Source organism: Fusarium fujikuroi, chromosome FFUJ_chr11 (genome assembly GCF_900079805.1).
Source record: "Fusarium fujikuroi IMI 58289 draft genome, chromosome FFUJ_chr11".
Taxonomy (NCBI): domain Eukaryota; kingdom Fungi; phylum Ascomycota; class Sordariomycetes; order Hypocreales; family Nectriaceae; genus Fusarium; species Fusarium fujikuroi.
The window spans coordinates 1,641,994-1,669,980 of NC_036632.1; the positions used below are offsets into that span (position 1 = coordinate 1,641,994).

The 27,987-nt window shown below is 47.4% G+C and overlaps 14 protein-coding genes, besides 2 other annotated features; 9 read left to right on the forward strand and 5 right to left on the reverse strand.

Annotated features, from left to right (window-relative positions):
• Positions 1-813: 813 nt before the first annotated feature.
• Positions 814-4,267, forward strand: FFUJ_11843 (uncharacterized protein; the record flags this gene model as incomplete). XM_023570788.1 has 5 exons in its annotated part: positions 814-1,253; positions 1,316-2,138; positions 2,192-2,295; positions 2,358-2,560; positions 2,613-4,267. 5 exons carry the CDS (start codon positions 814-816, stop codon positions 4,265-4,267), a joined length of 3,225 nt encoding a protein of 1,074 aa, XP_023437849.1.
• A 241-nt stretch (positions 4,268-4,508) lies between these two features.
• On the forward strand, positions 4,509-5,330 carry FFUJ_11844 (uncharacterized protein; the record flags this gene model as incomplete). Its single annotated transcript, XM_023570789.1, has 1 exon — positions 4,509-5,330. One exon carries the CDS (start codon positions 4,509-4,511, stop codon positions 5,328-5,330), a length of 822 nt encoding a protein of 273 aa, XP_023437850.1.
• A 978-nt stretch (positions 5,331-6,308) lies between these two features.
• On the forward strand, positions 6,309-6,571 carry FFUJ_11845 (uncharacterized protein; the record flags this gene model as incomplete). XM_023570790.1 has 2 exons in its annotated part: positions 6,309-6,473; positions 6,527-6,571. The coding sequence occupies 2 exons, from the start codon at positions 6,309-6,311 to the stop codon at positions 6,569-6,571; spliced, it is 210 nt and encodes a 69-aa protein (XP_023437851.1).
• A 926-nt stretch (positions 6,572-7,497) lies between these two features.
• On the forward strand, positions 7,498-8,156 carry FFUJ_11846 (related to thioredoxin; the record flags this gene model as incomplete). XM_023570791.1 has 5 exons in its annotated part: positions 7,498-7,539; positions 7,590-7,632; positions 7,703-7,754; positions 7,810-7,914; positions 7,964-8,156. 5 exons carry the CDS (start codon positions 7,498-7,500, stop codon positions 8,154-8,156), a joined length of 435 nt encoding a protein of 144 aa, XP_023437852.1.
• A 472-nt stretch (positions 8,157-8,628) lies between these two features.
• Positions 8,629-10,032, forward strand: FFUJ_11847 (related to M.genitalium alanine--tRNA ligase; the record flags this gene model as incomplete). XM_023570792.1 has 3 exons in its annotated part: positions 8,629-8,836; positions 8,891-9,368; positions 9,414-10,032. 3 exons carry the CDS (start codon positions 8,629-8,631, stop codon positions 10,030-10,032), a joined length of 1,305 nt encoding a protein of 434 aa, XP_023437853.1.
• A 110-nt stretch (positions 10,033-10,142) lies between these two features.
• Positions 10,143-11,172, reverse strand: FFUJ_11848 (related to transcription factor spt3; the record flags this gene model as incomplete). XM_023570793.1 has 3 exons in its annotated part: positions 10,143-10,940; positions 10,995-11,084; positions 11,131-11,172. 3 exons carry the CDS (start codon positions 11,170-11,172, stop codon positions 10,143-10,145), a joined length of 930 nt encoding a protein of 309 aa, XP_023437854.1.
• Positions 11,173-11,556: 384 nt separating this feature from the next.
• Positions 11,557-12,618, reverse strand: FFUJ_11849 (related to sulfite oxidase and related enzymes; the record flags this gene model as incomplete). Its single annotated transcript, XM_023570794.1, has 1 exon — positions 11,557-12,618. The coding sequence occupies one exon, from the start codon at positions 12,616-12,618 to the stop codon at positions 11,557-11,559; it is 1,062 nt and encodes a 353-aa protein (XP_023437855.1).
• Positions 12,619-12,819: 201 nt separating this feature from the next.
• Positions 12,820-12,910, forward strand: a tRNA (tRNA-Pro).
• An 879-nt stretch (positions 12,911-13,789) lies between these two features.
• On the forward strand, positions 13,790-14,352 carry FFUJ_11850 (uncharacterized protein; the record flags this gene model as incomplete). XM_023570795.1 has 2 exons in its annotated part: positions 13,790-14,164; positions 14,218-14,352. 2 exons carry the CDS (start codon positions 13,790-13,792, stop codon positions 14,350-14,352), a joined length of 510 nt encoding a protein of 169 aa, XP_023437856.1.
• A 761-nt stretch (positions 14,353-15,113) lies between these two features.
• Positions 15,114-15,196, forward strand: a tRNA (tRNA-Lys).
• Positions 15,197-15,251: 55 nt separating this feature from the next.
• Positions 15,252-16,016, reverse strand: FFUJ_11851 (related to short chain dehydrogenase; the record flags this gene model as incomplete). The annotated part of the gene is made up of 1 exon (XM_023570797.1): positions 15,252-16,016. One exon carries the CDS (start codon positions 16,014-16,016, stop codon positions 15,252-15,254), a length of 765 nt encoding a protein of 254 aa, XP_023437857.1.
• Positions 16,017-16,706: 690 nt separating this feature from the next.
• FFUJ_11852 (related to feruloyl esterase B precursor) lies at positions 16,707-18,427 on the forward strand (the record flags this gene model as incomplete). XM_023570798.1 has 3 exons in its annotated part: positions 16,707-17,753; positions 17,803-18,286; positions 18,336-18,427. 3 exons carry the CDS (start codon positions 16,707-16,709, stop codon positions 18,425-18,427), a joined length of 1,623 nt encoding a protein of 540 aa, XP_023437858.1.
• Positions 18,428-19,493: 1,066 nt separating this feature from the next.
• On the forward strand, positions 19,494-20,044 carry FFUJ_11853 (uncharacterized protein; the record flags this gene model as incomplete). XM_023570799.1 has 3 exons in its annotated part: positions 19,494-19,604; positions 19,655-19,933; positions 19,982-20,044. The coding sequence occupies 3 exons, from the start codon at positions 19,494-19,496 to the stop codon at positions 20,042-20,044; spliced, it is 453 nt and encodes a 150-aa protein (XP_023437859.1).
• A 524-nt stretch (positions 20,045-20,568) lies between these two features.
• FFUJ_11854 (uncharacterized protein) lies at positions 20,569-22,502 on the reverse strand (the record flags this gene model as incomplete). XM_023570800.1 has 4 exons in its annotated part: positions 20,569-21,846; positions 21,894-22,090; positions 22,141-22,258; positions 22,308-22,502. The coding sequence occupies 4 exons, from the start codon at positions 22,500-22,502 to the stop codon at positions 20,569-20,571; spliced, it is 1,788 nt and encodes a 595-aa protein (XP_023437860.1).
• Positions 22,503-23,388: 886 nt separating this feature from the next.
• FFUJ_11855 (uncharacterized protein) lies at positions 23,389-23,996 on the reverse strand (the record flags this gene model as incomplete). XM_023570801.1 has 3 exons in its annotated part: positions 23,389-23,505; positions 23,556-23,811; positions 23,884-23,996. 3 exons carry the CDS (start codon positions 23,994-23,996, stop codon positions 23,389-23,391), a joined length of 486 nt encoding a protein of 161 aa, XP_023437861.1.
• Positions 23,997-26,710: 2,714 nt separating this feature from the next.
• Positions 26,711-27,759, forward strand: FFUJ_11856 (related to peroxisomal short-chain alcohol dehydrogenase; the record flags this gene model as incomplete). XM_023570802.1 has 4 exons in its annotated part: positions 26,711-26,749; positions 26,802-27,263; positions 27,313-27,535; positions 27,590-27,759. 4 exons carry the CDS (start codon positions 26,711-26,713, stop codon positions 27,757-27,759), a joined length of 894 nt encoding a protein of 297 aa, XP_023437862.1.
• Between the last annotated feature and the right edge of the window lie 228 nt (positions 27,760-27,987).

A 27,987-nucleotide genomic window follows, 5' to 3' on the forward strand; every position in this document is an offset into this window, starting at 1 on the left:
TGAGATCACATTCAGAAGGATAAAATTCAGAAACGATGATCATTGAAAACCTCATTAGCTCCATATCGGACTGGGGTCGGGACGACGAAGATCAAGCGGCAAAAATGGCTATGTGACACAGCTGTCCGAGATCCGCCGAACATGGGTGAAAATCTCACCCATGATGAAACACGATGTTTCAGTAGAAGAGGCATTTGCATATCTGCCTGATTGACCATTGGCCAAGCATAATCGAAGAGTGTCAGCCCTGAAGTTAGTTCCCGTCTGCTGTATGCCAATAGATCAGATTGCATATCGCCTTGTTTTTTTGGATGCTCAAAACTGCACTTTGAATCATTCTCTGCTGAATCGGGCAATTCGTTTGTCGCTTTCACAAATTGCATCTCGAACTCATGATGAAGATTTCTTTGTTATAAGGATAATCAGACACTTAACGAATGTTGGGGGGTAAATGATGATAAGGCCAACGGGAAGTGCCTCTCGGTGCTTATGCACTCCGAAGTCCAATCAGGCTGCTTGTCTTGCTTTGTGAGGGGCTATGTTGGGTCTCAATTATGCCTGATTTCAGCCACAGAGACCATGGAAGGCTCAATTCGGTATCTGGCTAAGCGCTTCATAACGAGCTGGAGAGCCTTGGTGTCAACCTTGAGAAGAGACTTGCGGCTCGCTATTGAAGAGCAGACAAGTAGCCACGTGACGCCTGCGCAAAAGTCAGGCTCTACATCAAGCAAGCAGGCAAGGCAATTGAGTCCATCATCCTCTGCCTTCTCCGCACTTCAATCTTGCTGACACGCACCCACCTAACTCGCCAATATGGCAGAAGCATTCGGTATAGCTGGCAGCGCGTTCGGCACTGTCTCTTTAGGCGTGCAACTCTTCAAAGAAATTTCGCAGTATCTCGATGACATTGACGGCCGCGAGGAAGATCTAAAAGACGCACTCAGTTACGCAACCAACCTCCAACTCTCTCTTAATGCGCTTAATGTTGCAATGTCTAACGCGCCTACTGGCGACCCTGAGACCAAAAACGCAATCGATTCATGCATAGTATCATGTGTCTCCGCTGTAAACAATTTGTTGGCTGTTGTGAAAGGTCTCAGAGGACCAATGGTATCTGCCCCGAGCAGCAAAGCTTCGAAAGAGCTTTGTGCAAAATTGAAGTACCCTTTCAAAAAGCAGAACATGGAAAAGCTCGAAGAAATTCTTTCGCGTACGAACAGTGCTCTGCAAACCATACTACAAGTATTTCAGCTGTATGTTAATCAGTTTGTGCTTCTAAATGGTCTGTCATAAATTAATATACATTTTTTCGAAGCAACAATAGCCATGCAACCACAGCTGCTATCAACGACGTACATCAAGCCATGGCCAACGTTAACCTAATATCGAACAACAACAAATCAACTCTTGATGAAATCCAAAAGACATCAGAGCTTCACAATGACAGACTCAGCACTCTCCAACGGGATGTGAGAGAACTTTTGATCCTTACGCGAGACTCACAAGACTCGAATATCCTGCTGAGAACGCTGGCCCAGCATATGTCGGATCATACCTCCCACACTAGTGTCACCGCCAATTTGCTGCAGAACCCAACATCTGATACATTTCTGCCCAGTGTACAAACGACCAGTTACCAGGGTGGTTATAACATGACATTTGATGCATTTTGTTCTTGCAAAACACAGCGATCGCTGTTTAGTCAAAATCGCTGGGGACCTTTCCTTCTCGAAGTTGAAATCAGGTCGAGAGACCGCCATGCGCCTGAATGTCCAATGTCAAAGCTTTCTGCAGCAACACATCAGACTAAGCGAGTCTTGAACCTCTCGCTTCCCAAAAGTCTGAAGTTGCCAGGGCGGGCTAGTAGATTCTCTCTTTCTTTCACAACAGGTGCAGGCATACTTGGCTTAAGTCAAAAACTGGCCTGGGTTGCAACAGTGGATGAGGATTCATCCCCGGTATTTCGAATAGTGCGAATGATGGAAAAGTATAATCGATTGCCACGCAAGGACATGCGTATACTGTTGGCCTCATGTTTAAGGCGGCTTATCTGGTGTTATGTCAACTCCCATGCGTCTGTAACGGACGTTAATAAAAACGGTGATTCGATTATCGAGTGGGCATTAGAGCACTACCAGGTAAGCTATTGTTGCATGCCTGGTAAATTCTTCACTAACCATTTGTGTTTTAGCTCAGCAGTAGTTTGGCAGCTTTGAACGCTGATAATATGGCAGACTTATTTCAGATGCTTTCTGTTGTCACGAAACCTGCAACATATCCCCGCAGGGTCACAGTGTAAGTTCACCGAAAGTCAATTGGCAGGGAAATGGAATTTCCACTCACATATTCTGAGGCAGCACACCTATCCCTGCTTTATTGGCGAGAAGTAACTGGTTCTCCAAATGTACAAGACCTAATCAAGTTGCAACGGCCCTTTTATCGAATTACAACGAGTCGGTAGGCCACTGTCACCGAGACTGGGCGCTATCGTGGTGGAGAGGTAACGGCTTCGTGAGAGGTTCATACACACTCTTTCAGAGCTTTCCACAAGTAGCCGAAAGTAAGTCGCTGCATGTTCAATAGCAAGTTCATAATTAATAATACAAATGCAGATTTAGAGTTTGGTCCACTGAGCCAAGCTATTCTGAAACAAGATCGAGACGGAGTCCAACAGTTATTAAAAACATATCCATCATATATAAACGAGATTAATTACTGCGGCCAGTCACCCATTCATCTGGCTATTGAGACGCAAAACATGGATATTATAGGTGTCATCCTTCTATATGCGAACATTGAAGCTCTTAAGGTCAAGGACAACATGGGCCGCAATCCTATTGCTCTTGCGACAGCAGCAATCGGGACACATACCGAGAAAATTCAGGAAAGCTGTGGCGGCTTCAAAGTGCTCGAAACCCTCATTAGGTTGGAAACGGCAATTTTACCGTCCTCGTTACAGCTCGGTTTCATGCCATCAAGGAACCACGGTAATAACTGTACACATGGTCATAAGATCCTTATCAAGGGTCTAGCACAAAGGCGAGAAGCACTGAAAGAACTTGCATACCGAAAGCTTTCTCCATCTGAGAGGCAACACTTGGAAATTCATCAAGCAAGGATCCTAGACAAAAATGCTGCGCGAGTACAGTACCAACTAGAAGCCCAGGGTTGCGCGATACCAACACACCTAAACGTTTATGAAGCAAATGCGGAATCTTCAGTTGCCCAGACATCTATCTACACATATATATGTAGTGGTGAGGTCGCTGAATTTGCCCGCCAGTTGGGTTTCCACTACTCCAACAACGAATTGGCGGACTATATTTCCACTTTAGCGACTCGTATGGGCACCGAAGACTGCCATACATATATCTATACTCCGTTTTCTTGCTCATATTTCTGCTGGATGATTGACCAGGGTACCAACGTCTCGACAAGGGTTCATAACAAGCAACTACCGGCCCTTGAGACAGAACTGACCATCGCTCACTATTTCATGGCTAGCCATGGAATGATGATCAGAGGCGACCGAGGATTTACACTCGACTGCTCTATATCACTAGAAGCTTTCAAAATAGTGTTTTCTAATATGATTGTCGACAGATGCCGCTGCTGGTGTTCTCCAGGGGGGTGCACTCCTCTGATGAAGCTCTTGAGTGGAATACATTGGTTCGAGAAGTCTCCCAGGTTCTTCTCAGAAGGTAATTTCATTGATCGACTTATCCGGGCAACGGAAAGCCGGATAACTGGTCTGTTCTCTATATATACAAGCGAGATTAGCCAGTACCAATGGATCTATATGGCCATTGTACGGTACTATACATTTGCGTTACTAGAGCTCCCTCACGTTTGTTGCTGTATTATTCAGAATCCTTCAGGCCCCTTGCCAGAAGACGAACGCAGGGAATTGCAAGAGGAAGAGTCTTTCCTACTTGAACTTTTCGAAAATCTCATTGCAGAATTTGAAGAGAAGTGCCTCCATGAGATGAGATTGGAAGGTTTCTTTGAATGGATGCGACTCGTTTGGGTCCCAAGAATGTGTCAGGCTGAGCAAGAGCTGGCTTCTCTAAGCCTCACTAGCCAGCAACTTCAGGATGCCAAAGCCATTGGGGTAGTATTGGAGTTTGATGGGCCTCTACCAGTGGATCCAAGTCCACGAGTTGTTGAAGGGTTAGAAGATGATTTATGGGATGCTATGGATGAGCTAGACCAGATTGCTACAGATCCAGAGAGGCCTATGAAGGAAAGTCTGCAGACGCATACTTGAACAGAGATCGAGTTCTACCCAACAGAAATTTCTATCAAGAAGATCTGGCCAGTCTCATCTGTCGCGAACTTTGGGGACTCATACCCGCACAGTCGGCTGTGCGGGTATGAGTCCCCCGAACTTTAATGTGTTGACGTAATACTGGATCTGATCACGCAATTGGCTACTGTAAAATGCCCGCAACACTGAGCTATGCCCCCACCATCAACCTCAACCTTTCAACACCACGACATTCTTGAAAATGACCGAGAGCAACAGTCTGCAGCCAATTTTGGATCACATTGTGATCTTGGTGTCCTATCAGACGCTACAAGAGCTACCAAAGCGATTGGAGAATGTCCTCACTGTAATTGATGGCGGAGCCCACGCAGACGGCCAGACAGTCAACAAACTGATTGAATTTTCTGATGGTGTATATATCGAGCTCATCGCTTTTCAGGATGACTTGGATCCAGAAAGGCGAAAGACTCATAGATGGGGAGAGCTGGAACAGAACACTCTCGTCGACTGGGCGTATACACTCCCCAATGAAAAGGACTTTGGAGTAATCCAACAGCGGGTCAAAGAAGCAAACTCGGAAATCTTTTACCAGCCTCCAGTCGCTGGCGGTCGTATCAGACCTGATGGAGTCGAATTGAAGTGGTCTGTTGCTTCAGCCTACACTACTTCCGGCAAGGCATTGCATCCAGGCAAAGCACCGTTCTGGTGTCTCGACCGCACTCCGAGACACTTACGAGTGCCTTACAAGGAAGAAGATGGATCAGACCCTTCTTACACGAAGCATCCTTCTGGTGCGATTGGGGTCTCGGGTGTTTCGATCTCAGTGCCCAAGGAGGAGCGTGATGTCATTGCTAAGGTTTACGACGGGATTCATGGATTCACTACTGAGGAGGGCACATGGCCTTTCGTTGTTCACTCCGGTTCTACAGAGGGAAAGCAAGAGATTACTCTGGAAAGCAGCCGGGACCAGGAAAGGTACATTCACCTCACTCTTCTTGGTGACAAAGGCAGCCCTAAAAGCATTGAGATTCTACCTGGCTTGAACTTTAGCTTCGACTCCTAGCGGGTCGATCAGGGAGAATAAAGAGCTCTTGTAACTATTCTCTTCAGATTCATGAGGATCAGATATAGATATGCATCTTCCACACAGAACGCAGGAACTCACTTTTTATATAGCACTTCACACCGCCGCACACATGATGCATATGTCGATGAACTTTGTTTCTTTGCGAGCAATTGCATCGTGTATACCTATCGCAGAAGCTCCAGAATACAAGTCTATACTATAATCGGACGCCAACTTTTACCCACCTGACCCTCCACGTCATTGCCTTGCATTGCTTAAAGGAAGAACTGGCTCTACTTCCCAAGCGGAAGTCCGGACAGATCACCCAATAGGTTCCGAACAAAGGTATCGAGGCAATATCAAAATCGGATACTCGATTGTTATTCGCCATCAATTTGGGTTCCATGATTACGCAGCATTCCATTGCGGTGTAAGAAAAATAAGCCTAGCATCCCCCCGTGAAACAGTATTCGTATTATGTTTCATGTAAGCTGACTGTGATGTAGTATATAATTGTTTGAACTTCCATATGTAGAAATTCATGGCGCTTTTCCATGTCTTGGACGAAGATCTACAATGAAACTACAATCAGCATTTTAACAGGTTGGCTTGATTGGATGGGCTCACAAAGCGATGCAAGGAGTATCTACAGACCTCGGGTCACGCGAAGTGAGCTTAACTAATTCCACCGAATCATCATCCATATGGCTGCTTACACCTTCTTTCGACCCCACGATGAAGCAAGAATCTCTCTAGCCAGGCGTCGAAATCGGCCCTTCCGTATCAATTTTTCAAGCTTTGATCAAGTATGACGAGATTCTCAGCTCCCAAGCTCCAGACTCTCGATGCTACGATATCTATAAAAGAGACATACCTTTCTCAGAAGAATAAGTTAACTCCAACGCACTCTTTCACTCGCAATCCTCTAATCCATCATCTCAACATATAAACTAACACCCATTCATTCTCACAATCATGAAGCTTATCTACACTGCCCTCTTCGCTCTCGCTGCCACCGCAGTCAATGCCTGTGACAGTACCCTTTGCGAGGGAGCTACTGTTCTTCGAGTTGTTCCTTGTACCAAGGGGTGCATGGGACGACCTTGTCACCTTTATGATTGCCCCGACAGTCCATACACGGTAAACAAATTACAGCAATTCACATGAAGATTGTCAGCTAACTGCCATTCGAGTACATCTGCGGAAAGGACAAGACCAAGTGTGATGAGATTTGGTGAACGATAGCTGAAATGGATCAAGCATGGAGATGTTTGCTTCTGGGAAACTGTCTTTTTGGAAGAACAGGATGTTAGAAAAAGAGAATATAGGCACAATTCATACAGCACTAGCAACTGGGAGCTCAACGACCTATCAATACTAAGAATATTCTCTTATTTCCCTCGCTTTACTATATACGCCATTGTCCCTGTATCACAAACTCAAGATAGTCACTAGCCTGCTCATAATAAGATAACCTTGCTGAAATAAATTGCCTACCTTGCCGCATTTACCGTTTCTCAAAACCCAATCATTGTGGAGATGGCGCTGGTAGAATAAGTAGCGATTAGTTGCTGGCCGTTGGCGCAGAAATCAGACGTGAGAGAGAGGTACATGGCGCACACTGAGTTCGCACGCCAATTCGAGAACATGCAACTAGCTGTGCATAGAGAATACTTTTTGTGAAGAACTGCTTGCAATTTGTTTATCTCCGTTGTATTCGCAGCGTCTAACAGTATTGCCGTATGCTCTGTTGCTCCTCTCATCTGGCCATGGCCCCAGCGAAGTCATAGCTTTTCTTCTTCCAGTATTTTGTTCCTAAGATCTTCATGAGCTGATATGGCTAAATTGAGTTGAGAACAGGGGACTTTGTGAAACAACTCCTTATTATATACATATTGTGATGAAGAGAATTTTACTAGCGAGCTTTGAAGTGCAGCCAGTCTCTACACGCAAGCCTTTTGGAACCTACTCTGTCTGATCATTTCTCGATCGCTTGGTTCAATACTTTATTACTTCTCACTTTCCTGCAGAATATTGCAGTTCTAAATAAAGAGGAATCAGCGGCGAAGTATCGAAATCTCGCAATTTCTGCTTTCCGAGCATCGGTACTCGGTGTTGAACAAGTGCGGAGGAGAATGTTGTGATGCTTCGTAATGACGGCATGATGATGTCAGCTAAAAAGGTCTCACAATATGTAATCAACAACGTCACCATTAAAGCTTCGACATCAAAACAACAAAACTCATCATTTAAGAGTTGACTTCACAGTTGCGCGTCTCGGATATCTCCAATCTCTACTGTACGTACTTGACTCGGGCCCAGGCCAGATCTTTCTGCACACCAACTTCGCACTGACTCGCCGCGATCAGACTCGTCAATCACCCCCCCCAATCCAGAAAAGATGGTGCACAACATCCGAACGTCAGTATCCCCTCAACCCCCCTGGCTACTTCTTAGATATGCTGACAATTGCTAGCAAGGACGAGTTCCAAGATGCTCTAAAGAAGTATCCCATTGTCGTTGTTGACTTTTACTCCACGCAAAGCGCAGAGTCAAAGCACATTGCTGCCACGTTCGCTCAGTGAATCTCCCCAATCACTCTTTCCAGTATCTTCATTAACCATTTATAGCGCCTACGAGTTGGACAAGTTCAGGGACTTCCGATTCGTCAAGGTCGACATCGACGACCTGAAGGGTTTAGCGGAGGAACTTGGTGTTTCGCAACCTGCGACTTTCCATATGTACAAGAATGGTGAGAAGATCAATGATCTGCAGAGTGAACACAAGGAGGATCTGATTCAATTCTTGGAGACTGGCCTGTAATCGCTTGGCCGCCGTTGCCAAAGGTGGATGAGCAATGGGTTGCTCAGATGAGGCCGCTTCAAACATGTAGCGCAAGGCTTCATTAATTCAAAAATGATAGGTTCTCATCATAAACATTATACAACATTCCCCTCCTCCAACGAAGATCTCCTTGCTGCAAAATAAGACTGGAATCGTCATGTTACTGTTCATCGGATTCCCCGGCTGGCCGTTGCTCTGAAAACGGAGTAACTCAACGCTACACAAAGTCAAACCCAACTCTAAATGATCTCCCGAATATCTAATTCGTGTTTACAGCAATATGGCAACAAAGCGCTGTTTGAAGGTCCTCATGTCCAATGCATTTCAATCTGAAAGGATCACAAAATCTCAGCTGATCAAGTGACATGTCGTCTTTGTCAGCATACCCCACTACGTCATTGAAACATCTCAACTGAGCGGGTCTTTCATCCCTTGCCGTCTCATCCTCAAAATGGCAACATCAGAGCAAACCAGCAAAGGTCGCGTTGTCGGCGACTTAGCATGTCAATCAGATTCATACCTCAAGACTCTGGAAACAGAAGTCATCTCGTGTGAAAAGGCGACGAAGCATGCGCATAAGTCGAAGAAGAGCAATGGGCATTCTCATTCGCATGACGAGTGGTTAATCGAGTGCGCTGACTCGGTACTGTTCCCGGAAGGTATTACATTCCCTTTTTTCTAAAGTGTAGAAGACTTTACTGACATGAGCTCAGGCGGCGGTCAACCTTCAGATCATGACACAATCACCCCCCTCTCAGGTTCAGATCAAACCCCCATCCCCATCAAGAACGTTCAGCGTCAAGGTCTCCGCTGCATAATCTACTCTCCCAAGCCCCTATCCTCAGGTGACAAAATCCGTCAAGAGGTCGATTGGAAGCGAAGATGGGATCACATGCAGCAACATACCGGCCAACATCTTCTCTCCGCGGTGATGCAGAAGCGGCATGAGCTTAAAACTCTTGGTTGGGGCATGGGCGCTGATGAGAGTATGAACTACGTTGACCTACAGCGTAAGCCAACGGAGGAGGAGATGCAGGCTATTCAGAGTGAGTGTACGAAATTGATCCGTGAGAACCTGCCGATTCAGGTTGAGACGCCGGACGATGCGAAGCACGATAAGCTCCCTGGTGATTATGACAAGTCCGATGGCGTTGTACGCGTTATACACATTGGAGACCTTGATACAAACACGTGAGTCTATAAACCTTCAGTTGAACTGACTACTAACTGCTCCAGATGCTGCGGAACTCACCTCTCTCAAACATCTCACATCTCCCTCATAATCCTTGGCTCAACACAATCCGTCCACGGCAAAAACTGCCGTCTATCCTTCATAACCGGTGATCGCGCGATCAACCTCGCAACATCCTCCGTCTGTGCCATCAGCACCATCGCAAAGCTCCTTTCATCCAGCAACGTCCCTAGTGAAGTCGTCTCTCGAACTACAGCGCTTTCCGACACAGTCACAGACCTAAAACGCTCTGAGCGGAAGCTCTTACTCGAGGTTGCAAAATTTGAAAGCGAGCAGGCCATCCGCACCATTGTGCAGAACAGGATGAATGCGTACATTCACCGTTACGACGGGAATACGGACTTTATTAATAAGATTGTCGGGGAGACGCGGGATGTTCTCCAGGGCACGGGCTTTGTGGTTGTTATCGCCATTGGGGAGCCAAAGGGTAGTGGACCGGTTGTCATTGTTGGTGATCAAATTGCGGTTGATGCGATGGCACAGAAGGTCAAGGTAGTTATCCAGGATATCAAGGGCGGAGGTGCAGGAGGTAAATGGCAAGGCAAGGTCAAGGAGTGGACGAATGCGCAACTTCTGGCGCTGAAAGAGGTTGTCGAGTCGTGAGACTCTGTGCCGTATCTATGGTCTAGATCTATGAAGTTCTATGTATCTCATCCTAAAGAAACGGGTAGACCAGTCTTCATCCTCTATCATCCCTTCTCCCATCCTCAAACTCAGATCAACTGAAGAGGCTTTGGCCCTACCATCCGGTTCAGCTGATACCCCCGTCGCTTCGGCGTCGACTGCGTCATCTCAAACGCCTTTCGGATATGCCCAGCATTAATAGCAGGTCGCTGCGGGTTCGACATAAGGAACAGGCCCTGTCTTCTAGCCTGAAGGGCTGCTGCCGCTGCCTCATTCTCCTTCCCGCCCTGAGTCGTGATCTCCTGTGCCTGGATCGACAACGCCATGTTGGTAAGGCGCTTAACCATTTCCACGGCGATAGAGCCCAGAATCTCAATGGCGTCGTCTTTCTTTCGGAGGTCAGCGACTACGCCGATGCAAGCCCACTCGCGGAACCTGGCCTCTTTGGCGCGGTGGAAGGAGGCCTTTCGGTAGGAGCACCATTTGGTGTACTCTTCGCTAGACATCTTGCTGGTGACTTCGTCAGCCCAGATGAGGCGCTCGCGGGATTTCCCGCTGATCTGGATAGCATCAGCATCACCGCCGGGAGGTCGAACGGTGAACATGAATTCTTCGTCCCAGGGCATGAGAGCAGCGGAAGGCTCGGTGGTCTTCTTGGTGGTATCTTCAGCCGCGTTGTCGGTGTCGGAGAAACTATCTTCGGCATCGTTCTCGGGCTTGTCTTTGTCATTTGTTGTCTTTCTGGCTTCCCCGCGGAGTTTCTTCCACCGGATGACATTCTGTAGGCGAGTCATTCGGGCGGTGTCGTGGCGAACCTGGAACAGGATATCCTTGATTGCGATGAACTTCTCTCCGCGTCGGGCGGAGAGCTCTTTGGCCTTAGTAAGCTGTCGATGGGTTAGCATTAGTATCTCAGATAGAGAAGAAGTTTCGATGCTTACCAGGTGGATTATCTGGTCGCGAACTATCTGCTCGACGAGGGCGGCGGTTTCGTTGGCGATTTCCTGCGTCTCACCGGCGACGAACATCATCTGTTACTGTTAGCAATGGGACGGTAATGAAGAAGAAGTAACGTACCTGCTGGATCTCGTTGGTGAAGCTGGGTTCGAAAGGCGCCATGATGGGCAGCGCACTCGAGGTAGTCCTTCGAGGATGTTGTGAGGTTGAGGAGGAGATGACACTTGAACTTATGTCGGTATCCTTGGGTGACAAGGGAAGACCTGTTTTTCTTCACAGGAGTTTGATTTATCACTTTTTAGAACGCGTCTCAGTTCATGGCGTCCCTTTGTGATTCACAGTGGAAGATCGAATTCACGAGGGTTGATGGGGAGCTCTGACCATTATTTTTAACAAAGAGACAGCACTGCTCGACGCGGCCAGAAGAACAACAGACGTTAGGTCTCTTTATTGTTCCCGGTATCCTTTGTCAGTCCGATTGCTACAAGTCACAGCTATCCTATTGTCCTCGAACAATTGAGCATCGATGAGAAATGCGGAAGAAGGTCATTTAACATTTACCGGAATGCTATGGACGTGATTCCGTCTTCCAGCCAAAGGCTGTTGCATTCCACTTTCAGAAGTTGCCCGAGCCATTAACCTCCAAACTCCGGGCTCAAGATCAACTGCGGCAGTGAATTTTTGCCAAGCCTGATCTTCCTTGTCATCTACCTTCCCTCGAATCCAGCTCTGTCCTTCATCTCTACTGATTTCTACCAGTGCTACTCCATCATGACTCCAAGCCCAACCTTCAACCCATACCGATCCTGCAGAAAGGGCTGCAGAGTCCACGGGCTTCGTTATCATCGAATTCACTTCAACTTCCCATACCGGCCGCATCCTCACACTTTCAGGATCTGTTGGGTCTTTCTCATTATAAAGAACAGCAGCGAAAGGTCCCGGGGCGCGAGTCTCCTGCAATGAAAGCCTGCAAAGCCACTTTGTCGAATTTGTGCCAAACCAACCCGGCACAACAAGTCTCACCGGTCCTCCTCGTTCCTTACTGAGTGGATCTCCGTTGATCTTCAATGCGAGGAGCACTTCAGCTCTTTGAGCTTTCGCTACAGGTAAGTCTTTCTGATAGCGGTCTGCTTCGTACTCAAAGAACTTTCCATGATCAAGACCTTCTGACCAAACAAAGCATGCTTCAGGAAGAGGCTCTGCAAGAGCGAGGATGGTCGACAGTCGAACGCCAGTCCATACCATGTTGCCAATACGCCAAGGGTTACTCGTTGGAGGTTTCAGAGGACTTCCGTAGCATTCGTGAAAGGACGTAACTGAAGCCTGAGGGAACGCCTTGAGTTGTGCCAAAGAGAGGGCAAACGGTTTCCGAACAAGGCCATCAACTACCAGCAGCCACTTTTCATTATCAATTACAGCAGCACCCATATGTATCGTTTGGAATAACTGGTCATCTGGTGTGATAAAGGACGATAAATGGTGAGGTGTCGGCGGAGGGCGCAGGAAGAAACCCTCGGGATCAATGGATGTACAAGCCTGTCTCTCAGCACCGGTTGACGGTACTGGGGAAATAGCATGGCTCATGGGCTTTGCGATGACTGATTCCATTGCCGAGGGTCATGGAGGAAGGGGAGTGATTCATGCGTTTGCCAAATGATGTCTTCTCAAGGTGACATGTCTACCTTACCGTGAACCCATCCGCGCCCCACAAGACTCCAACTACCGAGCTTCCACAAACTGCATCCTCTTAGATCCAATCTCTGGCCCCGAACCTCAGCAACATTCATCACGTGCAACAATGCCTGATCCGGTCTGGTGGTCTAGTGGTATGATTCTCGCTTAGGGTAAACCCTACAGCTCAGCTTGCGAGAGGTCCCGGGTTCAATCCCCGGCCAGACCCTTCCTTTTGCTCTAGAAACCTCTGTGATGTCCTGGGGTTATTCGTTTTTGCTCCTGGATGAGGTTGCAACGTTGGATGAGGGTATGTTGCAAACTCTGGAGATCTTGCACCTGGTTGGCTGAGAGTAAGATAAGATAAGTAATCTTATCGCTATCAGTTGGTGCCCTGGGATGTCGTCAAGTTTGGGATGAATATTATTTGTATGCCGTAGTTGTCTTAATAGGTCCAAGTGCCGGCGATCCCATGTTGCGGCCGGTGTAAGTTGAGATTTCCAAAGGCCTTGAAGTGCGATGTCCTTTAGATATGTCGATAGAGTATTCTTAAAGATCATACTATCTGGTATGATACTCAAGGCTGGAAGACACTGAAATCGGCAGAACGCAGCTAACTGCATTGGGCCAGATGCCAATGAACCCATTGAAGTTCCGCGTGTTATCGATAAGCCTGAGTGTCCAGCACTCTAAACACCCAAATATGACTTGATAACAATCACAAGCTCTAACCTCATCATGTCTGATACCACAGTCACACCGCGCATGCGTTCGTACGGCTGGAACACGCATTTTGTCGCCACTTCAAGGGCGTTCTACTTCGCCGGTGTTTATCAGCACCACGACGCTTTGAACTTCCCAACTCACCCAAGGAGGAGGATTCTTGGAATGGCGTCGCATTTGGATTAGACAAAAGGAACCGGAATAATGCAGATCTTGGTGCATAAGTCCAGCTATGGGGCCATCGCTGCAAGCTTGTCATATTGTTCCGCAGCAGCAGTTCCATGTGTATCCGGACTCTTCCAATGGTCAAGATACATAGCTGAGTAGTCGACGACTGCACGAGACGTGGTTATCAACTTGGGCGCCCGCTAACGGCATTCTCATGATGAGTCACATCCATGAGTTTTTTGATGCAAGGCTGTTTTCGATTCATCCTGAGACACTTCGTATACGAGCTTTTGTTCCGTACGATGCAATATTGGATTACCACGGACGTATAGCTAATGTCCCACAAGATGTGGACCGTGCTGCTCTTGCGCACCATTACGAGATGTTTTGCATCGAAAGTATGGCTGCCAATATGCCTCTTCCCGAACTGACGACATTGACGTCTGGGACGAATTCTCCTTTCACAGCAAGATATGATCTTCCAGCGACGCCAGGACCGGATACATCTGGGGACCCGTCTAAGAGAACGCGAATCATTCCGGTTGCATCGGAGAAGGGACCTGATCTTGTTGCTCAGTATCACCAAGATGGGGTATCGGTGCCAGAGAACGGAAACGGCAGCGCGTTGATGTGTTTAACGTGGAGGACACGGAAGACGCGGAAGACGCGAAATATATGCGCGAAACTTGTTTTGACCGACATATTACCCCTCTCAACAGTCAGCAATTTCTCGCTGATGTTAATTTTGAGCTTGGGAAGCTTATCGATTATGAGAAGTAACATGCAAGTTCTTCCTACGCGACCTACCCACTAGCTATAGGATAGGACCTATAGCACCTAGACTTAATAAGATAATTCCAACTGGGGCTTGTAATCCAGTTGAACGATTTTTTGGGTCAAGAGATCCACATCCTCTAGATTAGCAGGTTTTCAAGTGGCTGCAATGTGTTTCAATTCTTGAGCTTCTGTCTGATTGCGTTGTCATACAAGTTGCCTTTTTATCGGGCCAAGCGCGATATCATGTTTTTGAATAAGTAACTGTCTTGTCGGCTACAGAGGCAAATCCACATACCTGATATACGAGAAAGCGGTATATTGAGAGAAAAACGTAGGAATACATTGTACTCCAAGCGACATGAGCACTACCCTGAACATGTCATCAAACTTGGGGAAGACATCGTTTGCACCCGTAGTGGTCCTGGAAATGCAAAACTCTTTCCGAAAGCCCTTGCCTCTCTTTCCATTCACTCATGCATTCTCTAGTCTTGGTATTGGGAGTTGTGCATGAACAAGTAATTGAAACTGTCCAGACTTTATTCGACCCTTGCCAACACACTTTTGCATAGGCGTGCGAAACATTATGGACTGCGCATGGCTCAGCAGATTCAGCATTAAATTGATAGATCACTGGAATCTCTCCAGAGCAACTGTTCCTCTCTAATTCCTTCCATTCCCATGCAAGCAAACACAGTGACCGTCGACTCCTCGCGAAACTCAACTGTGACCCAATTGGCCCTCGCCTCTCAACCAATCAGAGCCACGCCCGGTTAGCTCAATCGGTAGAGCGTGAGACTCTTACGAGTACGCGATCTCAAGGTTGCGGGTTCGACCCCCGCATCGGGCTGTTCCTATAAACGATTGCGAGCAATAGCGAGGCACCTCTTTTTTGCATTTATCTTCTACTCTGCTGGTACGTCAACGCCAGAAACTGACTTGCACATCTCAAGCAACTCTTCCTGCTTGTTCACATTGTCCGCTCCCGGATGAGGTCTGCTCTCTCCACTTGTTGTAACGAACGCACCCGACGTAGCCTTTGTCAGAGATCCTTTACCAGCGACCCAGCTTGCCAATGCTTTTGCTGGTTCGCTTAATTGAACTGGTGCTGAGCTACCTCCCATCTTGGTCTTTACCCACCCAGGATGCATGCTGAGGACTTGAATATCGGTCCAGCGCCGTGCAAAGGCTTTCGCGAGCATGGTGTCGTGAAGCTTGGTGTTGCCGTAAGAGTGCGACTGCGTCGCGTTCTTGAGAGTCTCATCACCGCTGTAGTGACTATCCGAACTCATGAACAGAAGTCTACTCCTGGGCTTATCCATGAGACACGTGAGGATGTATGGCGCGAGGGTGTTGACTGCGAATACAGCTGAGATCTTGTCCGAAGTGATTTCCCTTAATGCTGTCGAGCCATAGCCGATGCCTGCGTTGTGCACGATGACATCAAATGGCCCAGCTTTGTTTGCGTCTTTGGCGAGTTTCTTGGTCTCTTCGATTGACGATAAATTGCCGACGAGAACGGCTGCGGCGTTGGGAATGGCGGCTTTGGCTGATGCGGCGCGATCGGCGTTTCTGGCGTGAAGCACGACCTGGTGGCCTTGCTCGGCGAGGAGCTTTGCGGCAGCTTGACCGATGCCGTCAGTCGACCCCGTGATGAATACGCGAACCATGTTGTTGATCTTGGTGAGATTGCCAAGTTAGGATGTGATGAGTTGCGAGAAGTCTGAAGCGCTGTTGCTTTTCACCGATGCATGATATCACAAAGCTGGTTACGTCATCAGCTCCAGTCCATCACTGACGCAAATCCTACGTGACAAAACAAAGAACTGTGGTTCTGCAGGAACCAGAAAGGCTGGCTAAATACTGTTAAAAGCATGTCGAACTCCACTTTCACATTCATGAAGCCCTCACGAACACAAATAGTTACAAGCTTCGCTTTCTAGCAAACGCGGGGCGGTAGCGTAAGCACTGTGCCAAGATGTATAGACTTCTCAATTGATCGCGAATATCTATTGTATTGGGGCTGCCGATCATCCCTCGGTTCGGATATCGAGGAACGCGGTATTATCTTCCCCAGAGGTGACGATGAACCTACTGATGACCTCCATCTTCGGCGACGGACGCCGACGCCGAAATGCGGAGGTTACATAGCTTCTTTTTTCAGGCGATCTTCACAACCATCTACCAGAACAAGCAATTGACTAGACCGTCACAGTCTTGTTATTGTTATTAGCATACTGGTTTGCCGAAGCCCCTCTTATCATTTGCCGATGAGACGTATAAATATGTCGTGATTTCAGGTGAAGCCATTCTAAAACCGGGGTTAATTTCAGCCTTTTCCCTGGGCAATCTAAGACACGATGGTGTCGTCGATGATCAAGAAGGTCTTGCACCTGGCGACAGTAGCTATATCTCCAGTCATTGCAAAACCTCATTCAAAATGCACAGCCGGAACCCTACTGATCCCTAACGGGACCATCTCCTCAGTCCAGCACCACGTTGCTGGGGATGTCATACCCTTGCCGAACACAGTAGCATCCTGCGGAGGTCCAAACTTCAAAGCCAACATTACAGCAGACCTCTGTAGAATTGTTATCAGCGTCTCAACGAGCGACTCCAGCTCAGTCCGTATCGAGGCATGGCTTCCGGATGATTGGAACAAACGTCTACTGGCCACAGGAACAGGCGGCATTGGAGGATGTATCGATTTCCCAACTGTCCAAAATGGAGCACAACTTGGTTTTGCAAGCTTCGGAACCAACACAGGCCATGATGGTGAGCAGGGGTTTGACTTCTTCCTGAACCAGCCAGAGGTTATCAACGACTTTGGCCATCGAGGGATCCACGTTGAAGCCGTAGTCGCCAAGCAAATCGTGCAGCAGTATTACGGCAAAAAAGCCTCAAAAAGCTATTATCAAGGCTGTAGCACTGGAGGGCGCCAAGGTCTGCAGAATGCTCAACTCTACCCCGATGACTTTGACGGAATCCTTGCTGGAGCGCCAGGCATTGACTGGCTTCACATTGTGGCGTCAAAAGGCATCCTTGCTCGACGGATTGGATGGCCTGATCTGACTTCTGATGCATATGTTCGACCCGAACAGTGGAAGGCGATCGTGGCCAAACAGATTGAGCTGCTCGATCCTCTGGACGGTGTCGAGGATGGTATCATTGACAACCCTGCTGCGCATGCCATTGACCCAGTGATCATGGCCTGTGGCACTGGTCTATTCAACAGTTCTATCTGTCTGAAGCCCCAGCAAGTAGCGTCTGTCAGGGCAGCCTACGAACCTCTGGCAGACTCAGAAGGCAATATTGTATACCCAGGATTTGCATTGGGTGCTGACACGAGCGTCTTCTCAGCCAACCAGGTCAACGGTACTGCAGACCTGAACTACAAAGTCTTACAGGTATTTATAGAATCCGTAGATGTAAATAAGAGCTACTAAGGTTTTCTAGGACTTCTGGCGCGGCGCGGTGTACAACGACTCCACTTGGACACCTCACAACTTCACGGTCAAAGACATGGACTTTGCCATTAAACTCAACCCAGGAGGCGTCAATGCCGCAGAAGGCGAACTTCAGAAGTTCTACGCCAAAGGAGGGAAGATAATCTCCTACCATGGTCAAGCTGACCAAACCATCACACCCAAATTACCAGCTGAGTATTACGCCAAGGTTCAAGCCAACATCAACGCCACGCTAGAGAATATGCACTCCTTCTACAGACTTTTCTTCGTTCCTGGGATGTATCACTGCTCAGGAGGTCCTGGTGCATTCGATATTGGTCAGGTGTATCCGTTGAAGAAGGATAGACTTACCGCTGAAGAGAATGTTCTCCTGGCTCTGACGAAGTGGGTTGAGGAGGATCAAGAACCTGAGACTATTATTGGCGCCAGATTTGGCAGCAGTGGGACTCCAGACAAAGCTAAAGTACAGCGAAGTAAATTTCACAACATGTCTCTTTGAAGAAACGAGCCAACAGCTTCCAGAGTATTGTCCGTACCCGTATGAGAGCAGATGGGATGGATCTGGAAACACCACCAAGGCCGATAGTTGGTACTGCAAGCTTCCTGGAGCATAAAGCCATGCTAGATGAAAAGTCTTTGTACCCTGTATTGAGAGCGAACTGAGATTTTCAATTTCTTCTTATCCTATGTTCGTATCTGTAACCTCTAGCTTGCTCTTGTAGCTTATCAATATTTCCAACCTTATTCAACCCTACGAAATTAATCAGGATACCCATCTGACATTTTGGAAGTTTATAAAACTCTGTCGAGAATTATTATATATGAGCAGTCGAAGGATACAGACAGCTCTTAGATATTCACGTTGTGTCCACTTATAAACCAATGATCCATATTCATGACCTATATCGGACTTCCGGATATCCGATCGAAGGACAATAATGACGAAGAAGTGATATGAACAGTATTCGTAATGAATAATTAAGTTTGAATACATGCTAACAGGTTAACTGATTGTCGATGGAGCTTGTGGCAGTCTCAACCGTCTAGACGCTGAATGTTGATGGTGATGGTCGGTGCAGCCGCCTCACAGGAAGTTCAACTCAGCTTCTTCCTAGCGCATAATGCATGTTCGAGTTTTGTTGCGAAATAGAATTAAAGTCGAAGATAACCTTCATCCATTGTCCAATTACTCAACATCGATAACGCTGGCAAGCTTAAAAAGGTGCCGTGATATCCGTGTCCTGCCACGTTATCGCTCATGATTCTGCCTACTGATTGTTTCAGGGTAGCATTTGCCAGTAGCACGCAAGCAGCTGAACCTTTCAAGAAACAAGGAGACGACTACTCGCGATTCGTTATTGGGCTTTAAAAAGCGTGGCTTGAAATACTGCTTCTGAGTAGTCAGCCGTGCTACGAGGTGTGTCCGAAGATCTCAAATGGTTGGTGGAGGACTCTAGCGTCATCAATAGCCTCACAAGGCGTTTCTGCATTGGCGTTTTGGAGACAGGGGTCATGCCGCTCCCATTTGGAACTACGCGTTCAATTGTTTGATTAGTCTTGGGAAATAGATAGAGCGATGGTATGCGCTATATAATAACCTGCTGTTTGCTCGCGATAGCTTCACTCCCCACAGGCTGAGACTGTCCTTAAATCTAGCTGTCCCTTCAACGAAGCGAAAAAATGACCAAAAACCAGATCTTGTTCTCGGTCGATAACCAAACACCGTTCACTCTAGTCCCAAACCCAACAACATTCAGTGACTGGGGCGACTTTGCCGCAGGCCCGACAACAGTAAGCTTCCGACCAAACGGCACCCTATATCCGTTCTAAAAGGTGTCAAGGTCAAACCTTTCCAGAAAGGAGAAGGCGGCCATGTGATGTCTTCACAATCCCCGTTCGTCGGTTCCGCAGGAATAGTCGGATATTCACTTACCAGCAAAAACGGCGCCACCGTTTATATTCGCCTCCTTGCAAGCAACCCGTATCTGAGCGTTCGCGACAACTGGGCGTGCGTGTCGTTCGCTTCCTTCGACCAGAGTATCAACCAGGACGCTTACAATCATCATTATTATAACGAACCTCGTCATGCCAGCACGGAATTTGAAGGGAGGACCCTTAAAGTGAGCATCTGCCAGCGCTCTCTGAACCGGGTACTAATGTTGATGTAGCTTACTTCGAATATTGGACATGCAGACGCGGCGACGGCCACCTTTGTTTTAACTTACATGTAAGTAACCAAGCTAATAAAAATCTCTAATTTCCCCTCGGGGCTCCTTCATGTTCGGCAATATTAAGGTCTTCTGTAGGGTCCCGGATGTATACCAGTCGTCGTTTATCAGCCAAGGGTAATAAGGAGCGGATCACAGAGTCTGACTCTGTCAGCTTGGTAGGCTACTACAGAAAGTACCGGAAAGGATGGTAGAGGGACTGGAATCAATCAAGTCGTTAATATCATAAACTAATTTCGTACATAATGTTACAAGGTGACAGTCTTTCGATATTGAGAAACATTCCCAATCCAAAGATAGTGGGTTAATTTTCCGTATTTTATAAATGCCCCAGTTCTGCCCAAACTCCAAATCATCTTCAGTTTACAATAACCCTGGCCAGACTCTGAGCGAAAAATACAGGCTGCCCCCGGGGGAAGGCTGTATCGCCCCAACCTCTCTTGCTCAGACGGCTGGTAAGGTGACCACAAACTGAATAACACAAGGAAAGACTTTGAGATGGAGGGCTTGTCCCAGAAGAACTAACACTACTTCATGGCATTCAGGCCACCGCCAGAGATCGGTGGAGCCTTATCTCCAGCCTGCTCCTTCTCGTCGACCAGCTCACCAAGAGGCATCTTACCCATGGAGGTATCGGCCTGGGAGCTAAGCATTCCACGGTTGGGAGCCTCGCGGGGAACGAAGTGCTGATAGTCCGAAGTCATATCTCTTTTGTTTTGGAGAGAATAGTTGGTCTCGTCGATGGAAGGCTTCTTTCCAGCGGGAGCTTGGTTACCAAAGAGAGTAGTAGAGCCAGACGGCTTGTTCGAACTAGACTGCGTACCGGAGTTATCGCTGCTAACATGAGGAAACTTGGAGTAGTTGAGTGACTTTCGGTGCTGAGCGTACTCGGGCATCCCCTGGTCTTTGCTAGGAGGAAAGTTGGAGCTGATCTTGCTGGAAGGTGAAAAGTCATCCGTAGTGCCATGGGGAAAGCTTGAAGACATATCCTTGTTCATGCTGGAGCCAAAGCTGGAAGTCTTGTCATCTGTACGGCTAGAAGAATAGGTGGATGTAGCTTCCTTGGCCTTGCTGGACATGTAGCTGGGGGTAGGATCTTGAGGCTTGCTGAAGGTAGCTTGTCCGTAAGAGGGAAGGCTTCCAGTTGCGCCGTGGGAGAAGCTAGGAGTATTGTCCTTGGACTTGCCAAGAGCGGGCTGCGTGTTAGAGGGGAAATCATCAGTGGTGCCATGGGAGAAAGTGGAGGGATTGTCCTTGGACTGGGAAGAAGAGCTGTCAAAGCTGCTCTGGGAGAAGTCCTTGGACTGGTTTGGGTCGACGTGAGCAGTCTTGATTGGTGAACGGTCGAAACTACCTGAAGTACCGCGAGAGCCCATGGACGCAAGATGCTTCGACTGCTCAGAAGACTTGGAGTCATCTTGAGGGAACTTGGAGGAAATATCTCTGGCCTGAGTAGGTCCAGAAGAGCTGTGAGGAACAGTTGAAGTAACATCATCTCGGTTCTCAGTCTGCTTTGAACCAGGAACCATATTTACAGCGCGTTGTCTCAAGTTACCAGCTGTATCTTGAGCCATGGAAGAAATGCTAGCCACAGTGCCCTTGGGGTCCTGGGCAATAGAGCTGGCTTGGTCGACAGCTGCGTTACTGATCTCTTGGGCACGAGCCATGCCATCACGGGCGATGCCTCGTCCTCGTGGGGAGGTGACGAGTGGGATGATGTAGATGGTGGTCAGTCCGAGGATAGCGATGCCGAATGGTGTCATGAATTGGATGAGGAAGTAAAGCGATCCAGTTGCAACGAATGCCTATTAGCCGTTAGCGAGGGCCGATCAAGCGACAGGGATTTACTTACGCCGAAGGTCTTCTCCAAGTCTTCAGCAAACATAATCTTTTGGGCTTGCACAACTGCATACTGAATAAAGTCATGGATATCCCTGAGAGTAGCATTGAGAGTCGATTCCGGAACAGTCTTGTACTGTCGGGGTCGCATGCGAGACACAAAGTTATTAGGACCAAAGGAACGACCGGCAAACTCGGCCATGGACATCACTGTATGGCATTATTAGCATCTCCAGAAAATTGGGCGTATTCTTTAGTACCTCCAAGGCCAATTGCCATAGTCTTAAGAACCAGCTGGGTGAGGTGCATATTGTGGACGGCGAGCATGAAGCCCAAGGCGGCAAAATAAGATACGATAGTTCGGGCGGGATCCTCCCACTAGACAGTGTCAGCCACCAACCACGACAACGGCCGAAGAGAAACATACGCTGATGTACTTGTAAAGACTGTCCTGTTGAGCTGTGGCGCGAAAGTCAGAAACATGAGACTTCTGTTCGATAACTGGCATCCTCTTACCAATAATATCCTTCAAGGGCCCGGAATCTCGGCGCTCGACATTGTTCTGCGACCTTGGGGCATCTTCGGCCAGGACCGGCTGGAAATTGTCTCGAAGTCCACTCATATTGACTATCGGTTACCCGATTACTATAATTATAATAAGATTCGGTTGAATTGATTCAGTGATAAATGATAAGATCAGAGGAACACAAGCCACCCATCGAGCCAGCACCGCCCTTTATCTCTTCAGCTCTTTACCAGGCCGTACAAGAAATCTGGGGCTGAACTCTAGTGCGTCATGGCTGATGCGCTCATGATGATTTCTCCGCGTCGTGACATCAGGGCTGTCTCAGCCACCAGCCTACTTCTGGCCTAGACCTTATCCTCCAATGGAGCTACCGAGCTAGCACCAACTACACCCACGTCATTTCCATCGTCACCGTTTCAGATTATCGAGATCAAGATGAGGTATTGTTTATATGCAGAGTTTCCGGCTAAGACGGCCGGTGAGGGGAAAAAGCAGGATTGAGGAGGAATCTTAAATTCGCGGAATTCAAGGCTTGGAACTTGGCATTGAGAAGGTTTGGACTAATGCTGGAGATTGACATCATGATGGGCTTGTAACGGAAAAAAGGCACACGACAGATATGTGGTCAATTGGTGATTCAGAGGAAATCATTCCTTAAATATTGCCTTTCAGCCAATTATTTCCCATATTCGTCCGCAACTAGATCTGCGCATTGTGACTCGAGTTAAACGCAGCTACCATACCTCCAATCTCCACGACGACTCAAAGATTCTCTCCCGAATTAAACCCCCACTCATTGCTTCATAGCACAGCGCCATCGGTAACCTGAGATGAACTTTATCGTTAGTCTTTAATTCTGGTCCATGTGTAGCGGCGCTTGCGTCAGCCGTTTTCCAGCCAGTTGACACAGCGGGCTCAGAATAGGCACCGTTCAAGATTCTTTAAATAGCCCAGATATTCAAGCCCTCTCCCTACTCCATCTTTACTTCTGTTCAGGTACGACAACCCCAAGAGCCTCGTCTGTAACACCGGTGCCTCTATAGAAGGTCAACGTGAAAAGGGCAGCAGTATCGTCATCGCTGCCGATGCTGCAGGTCAGCTAGACATCTGCGTCAGTGTTTGCCTGCTACGAGATCACAAGAATCTTACATTGATGTGCCCATTCGGAGTTGGCAAGGTGAGGTTAGTGACATTGGCAGAATATATATAATTGTAGAGATCCTTGTCCATAGTGAGTGGTTTGGTAGACATGGCGACACGAGCACTGTTAGCTTCGGCGCTCCAGTCCGGATCACTGCCAAGCATGGCGATCCAAATAGCTGGATTGGCGATTGTGTAGCCGCTGATTCCCGCAGAGCCTACCCATGGGGCTGCTGAGGCTTGGAACACGCCGCCTGAGCCAATGCTGTAGGGTTTGATCTGATATGGCAAACTGCTTAGTTGCAATTCATATATCTAGTAGGACTTGAAGAGTAACAGACTTATAGTCTCAGGCCCAGAGTTGGTGTTGCCCCAATAAGCGAACTGCCCGTTCGGAATGAGGAAGAAGGGAGTTCGGTTTTCAATGTCGAAGGTAATCTTGTGAACCATCTTGGACTTCCTGAGTTGAGGGATATTGTAGTTGGGAGCCGGTTATTCGTTTCTAAATGAGGGAAAGTATCATGGATTACGGCTTATATAAGTATGCCAAATCAGTAGGGCGATTCGGACTTTTGTTAGGATACTAATAGGCTATTGTAGATAATCTCCTGGAGTTCAAATTTCTGCTAGTCTTAAATAACGTCATGTTTCATTATTGAACTTGATATTATTATGTGAAGTCTCAGTGTAGAGGAATGTGGCGGGCTTGGTATCTTACAATCAGCCAGCCACAGGAGAAACAAGCTTACTATAATCGAACTACCTTCTGTTGAGGACACTTAGCATCAGCTAAGTCGAGAGCTGTAAGATTTAAACGTATAGGATTAACTGGACCCGAAGGATATCCATATCGATCGCCGATTGCTGCATGAGCATTTGAAACATCTCGTCGAACGGAATGTGATGCGCCAGTCCAGAGTCAGCCACCCGAACAGATATTTCTGGTACAGGCCCGCTCCCAAGAATCTGCATTTCGACTTAGAAAGCTTCTCGAAGAAACCCAAGTCTACCAAAAATAGATGATTTATGCGGTCACAGGTAAATCGAGGTATGTCAAGCGATTGTTTGTACGAAGGAATCTGCAAGAATCTGGACACCAGTATCTCTCTTTTTGCTTTTCTGATATTGTTTGAAAACCTTTTCAACTATCTATCCCAAACAGATTGCTCCTTTCCATAGAACTGCGAAACTCACCCTCAAAGGATACGGCAGCAACACTCATTCTTCTCAGGCTTCCAAGTCCATCCCGCCACAAGCTCCCAGTCCTCAAAAAAGCTTTCCTGCTCCATCTTGATTGTAAGACCCGTCATAACAACATCCTTGTCTTTACAGTCTGTGTTTACCGTCACCCTAAGCTTGTTAGCGATAATGTCAACCTCGCACTCCGTACCGCAGGCTGCTTGGAGCCGGTCAGCGTCACGCAGGATATCAGGTGAGTGATGCGGCTTGCGTGCAAAACTTGCCTGTAGAATCATTCCAGACATCCTTGAAGAGAACCTAGAAGGGTAAACTGTTAGTAAGACTTAGATGGTAAGGAAACAAGTTGCAAAATTTGTAACGCTATTCTGAAAGGGGATAGTTTAAAAAAAAAGGAAGCTTTAAGTGGGACATAATTTGTATTAAATACCATAAAAGCTATAAAATATATTATTGCTTGTCCTAAGGGACATTCTGTTGTTCAAATTACGATCCTCAGATGCTTTATGAACATTCCGTTGTCAAGCTGGTAGAACCACGAATGCCGAACAGCCTGAACCAATTGGCGGATGTTCCTCTCACTCAAGAATCTGTGGCGACAGTATCAAGCTGTTTCCTGGTTTTGTCACTTGGAACTTTCAGTTCATTGAACAGGCGTATTTTCATATGCAGCATTCTTCGGCCACATACACCTCTTCCCTCTATCCACCAGCCAAGTCGATCTTCGGCGTAATGCCAAAGGAACAAACCTTGCACTCAAGCGCTGAGGGTCTCGGTTTTCCCATCCTTGCGAAAAGCAGTTATTTCGGAGACTTCCCAGTCATTGAACATCTGCAGCCTATAGAACGTTGGCCATATTTCGGCCTTCATCATCTGCGCGTTATCATTTTCTTTCTCATAAGTGAACCTGATTGTCTTTGTTGAGTGGTGGTATCATGTAAGGGTCGATGCATTCTTTGATCAAAGTCTCGGGAGTGGGATTTGTCCAGAATTCAAATCGCCCTTTTGCTTAAAGACAACAACCATCTTAGTATACAAGATTTTCGTCATCTTTGGGTGGAAATAAAGTGATCTGTATTGGATTTGAGATAACCGGTAAATGCTTGTGTAGTTTAAAGTCTAATTTACACCTCTAGTTGATATTGAGGCTTTTATACGTTTTAGTAGATCATGATACAGTGCTGGCAGATCTTTGTCAAGAGCCATGATTCGAATTCCCAGTGCCCATTCCAAGTATTCATAATGCCGTTCTCCAAGCGGCTGTAAGATAAATTCCGCGTCAGAGTTTCAGTGTCACAATCATCTACATTCTTGGTATACGGCAATGGAAGATATGATTATAAAAGTGAGTTCTGAGAAGATCTTGTGTTGATGGTTGAGAACTGAATAGCTAACGACTGTTCGATGATGAGTTGGCACAAACGGCCGTTCAATTACCACTTCCAGTCTCTTTAATCTTGCTATTGAGAAGTCGTCTTAACAAGTCACTAGTCTTGAGGGATATATCCGGCCCGTCACGGGTATTGGGCATCAGACTCAGTGCACGGGCTTTAGTGCAGTTTTGCATTGGATCGGAATTCCGTGTCGACTCCACCACGCAACCTTGATTAGATCTCGCCGATTGGATTAGTACTCTATAGCCGAATAGCGGGCTGCCTGCTTATGGATGAGTTTCCGGTTGTACTCGGAAGCAATGAGACGATGCGGTATAGAGCTTGTAAGCAGTAGACCAACGTGTTCCTCCAGGCGTCAGCGCTAGAGGAAAAGAGACGAGGAAGGGAATCCCACACGCGGATCTTTACCTTATGAGGAGAGATACACCGTGACGGCCAATCGTCGTCTTCATAGAGTGATCCTTATAAGAAACTTCAGAAAAGTATATATAACCATCGAATCATCAAACCAAATCTGGAACTTGTGAAATCTCGTGTGATTGAAGTCCCATCGGAAACCTCGATCTATTCACGATGAATCCACCCACCGCAACTATCAACGGTATCACAATCGTATGATGTATCTCCTCTATCTTTACTTCACCTTTCAACTAACACATTGCAGCGAAACCATGGCAAACCCTACGAAGCCATCTCACCCGAACGATCTGAGTTATCGCAAGCTGGTCGAACAGTCCTTGTCTGCGGCGGTTCCACAGGCATTGGCCATGCAATTGCACGAAACTATTGCATTGCGGGTGCATCAGCCGTCATCATCTTAGGTCGCCGTGGTGATGTTGCCGAAGAGTCCGCTTCCAAGCTGGATGAGGCTTACGCCGGCACCAAGGTGACCTGGCGTACCTGCGATCTGTTCAACAAAGACCAGGCCAAACAGCTTTGGGATGACTTGGAGAAGGAAAAGACTTTGGTTGACGTTCTTATTGTCAATGCTGTTGGCCAGCCCGAGCTTAAGCCGATCCTAGAGCAAGGCACGGATAGACTTTGGCAAGACTTTGAGAACAACGTCCATGCTCCTTTATACCTCGTTGAAAGATTCTATAAGCAGCCGGAACACACCAAGCAAAAGGTTTGGCTCCTAGGGTTGCTTAGAATATTTGACTGATTTTCCGTTCTAGTTTGTTGTGTCGGTGTCAACTCAAGATATTCATCGTTGGGACAGCGCGCCTCAGATGCCTGGATATCAACTGACCAAGAACTCCTTTGCTGTCGTCTTGCAGCAGATCGCTCGTGACACGCCAGAGTCCAGCATGCGCATCATCTCATTCCATCCATCCGTTGTGTTTACAGAAGCAGCAAAGAAGGCCGGATACACCGAGGACACTCTACCTTGGTCAGATGGTATGTTGATCCGCCACCTTTATGCTCTGTACCAGTGGCTGACATATATCTCAGAGAATATCCCTGGTGGTTTCGCTGTCTGGGCTTCTTCTCCAAAGGCGGAGGTCCTTCATGGTCGTTTCGTCTGGTCTACATGGGATGTAAACGACCTAGTATCTGGAGATCTCAGGAAGCAGATTGAATCGGATCCTTGGCTACTTAAAGTTGGAGTGAAGGGTTTATAGGCATCGCGTAAGGTACTCAAAAGCTCTCCTCGGACACCAACCTCTGCTGAATCAAACATTTACTTCCAACTTGTCTGTATCAAGACATGCACAATGAGAAACAAGCCTTAAAATCCATGCTTGACGCTAATTGTTGCATAATTGTGATGTAGAACAGTATGTGTTGAGGTCCTTTCGTGTTTGTGGTTGCTCCTTGGCTTTGTTTGTCCTGGGCAGGAATATCCGGCT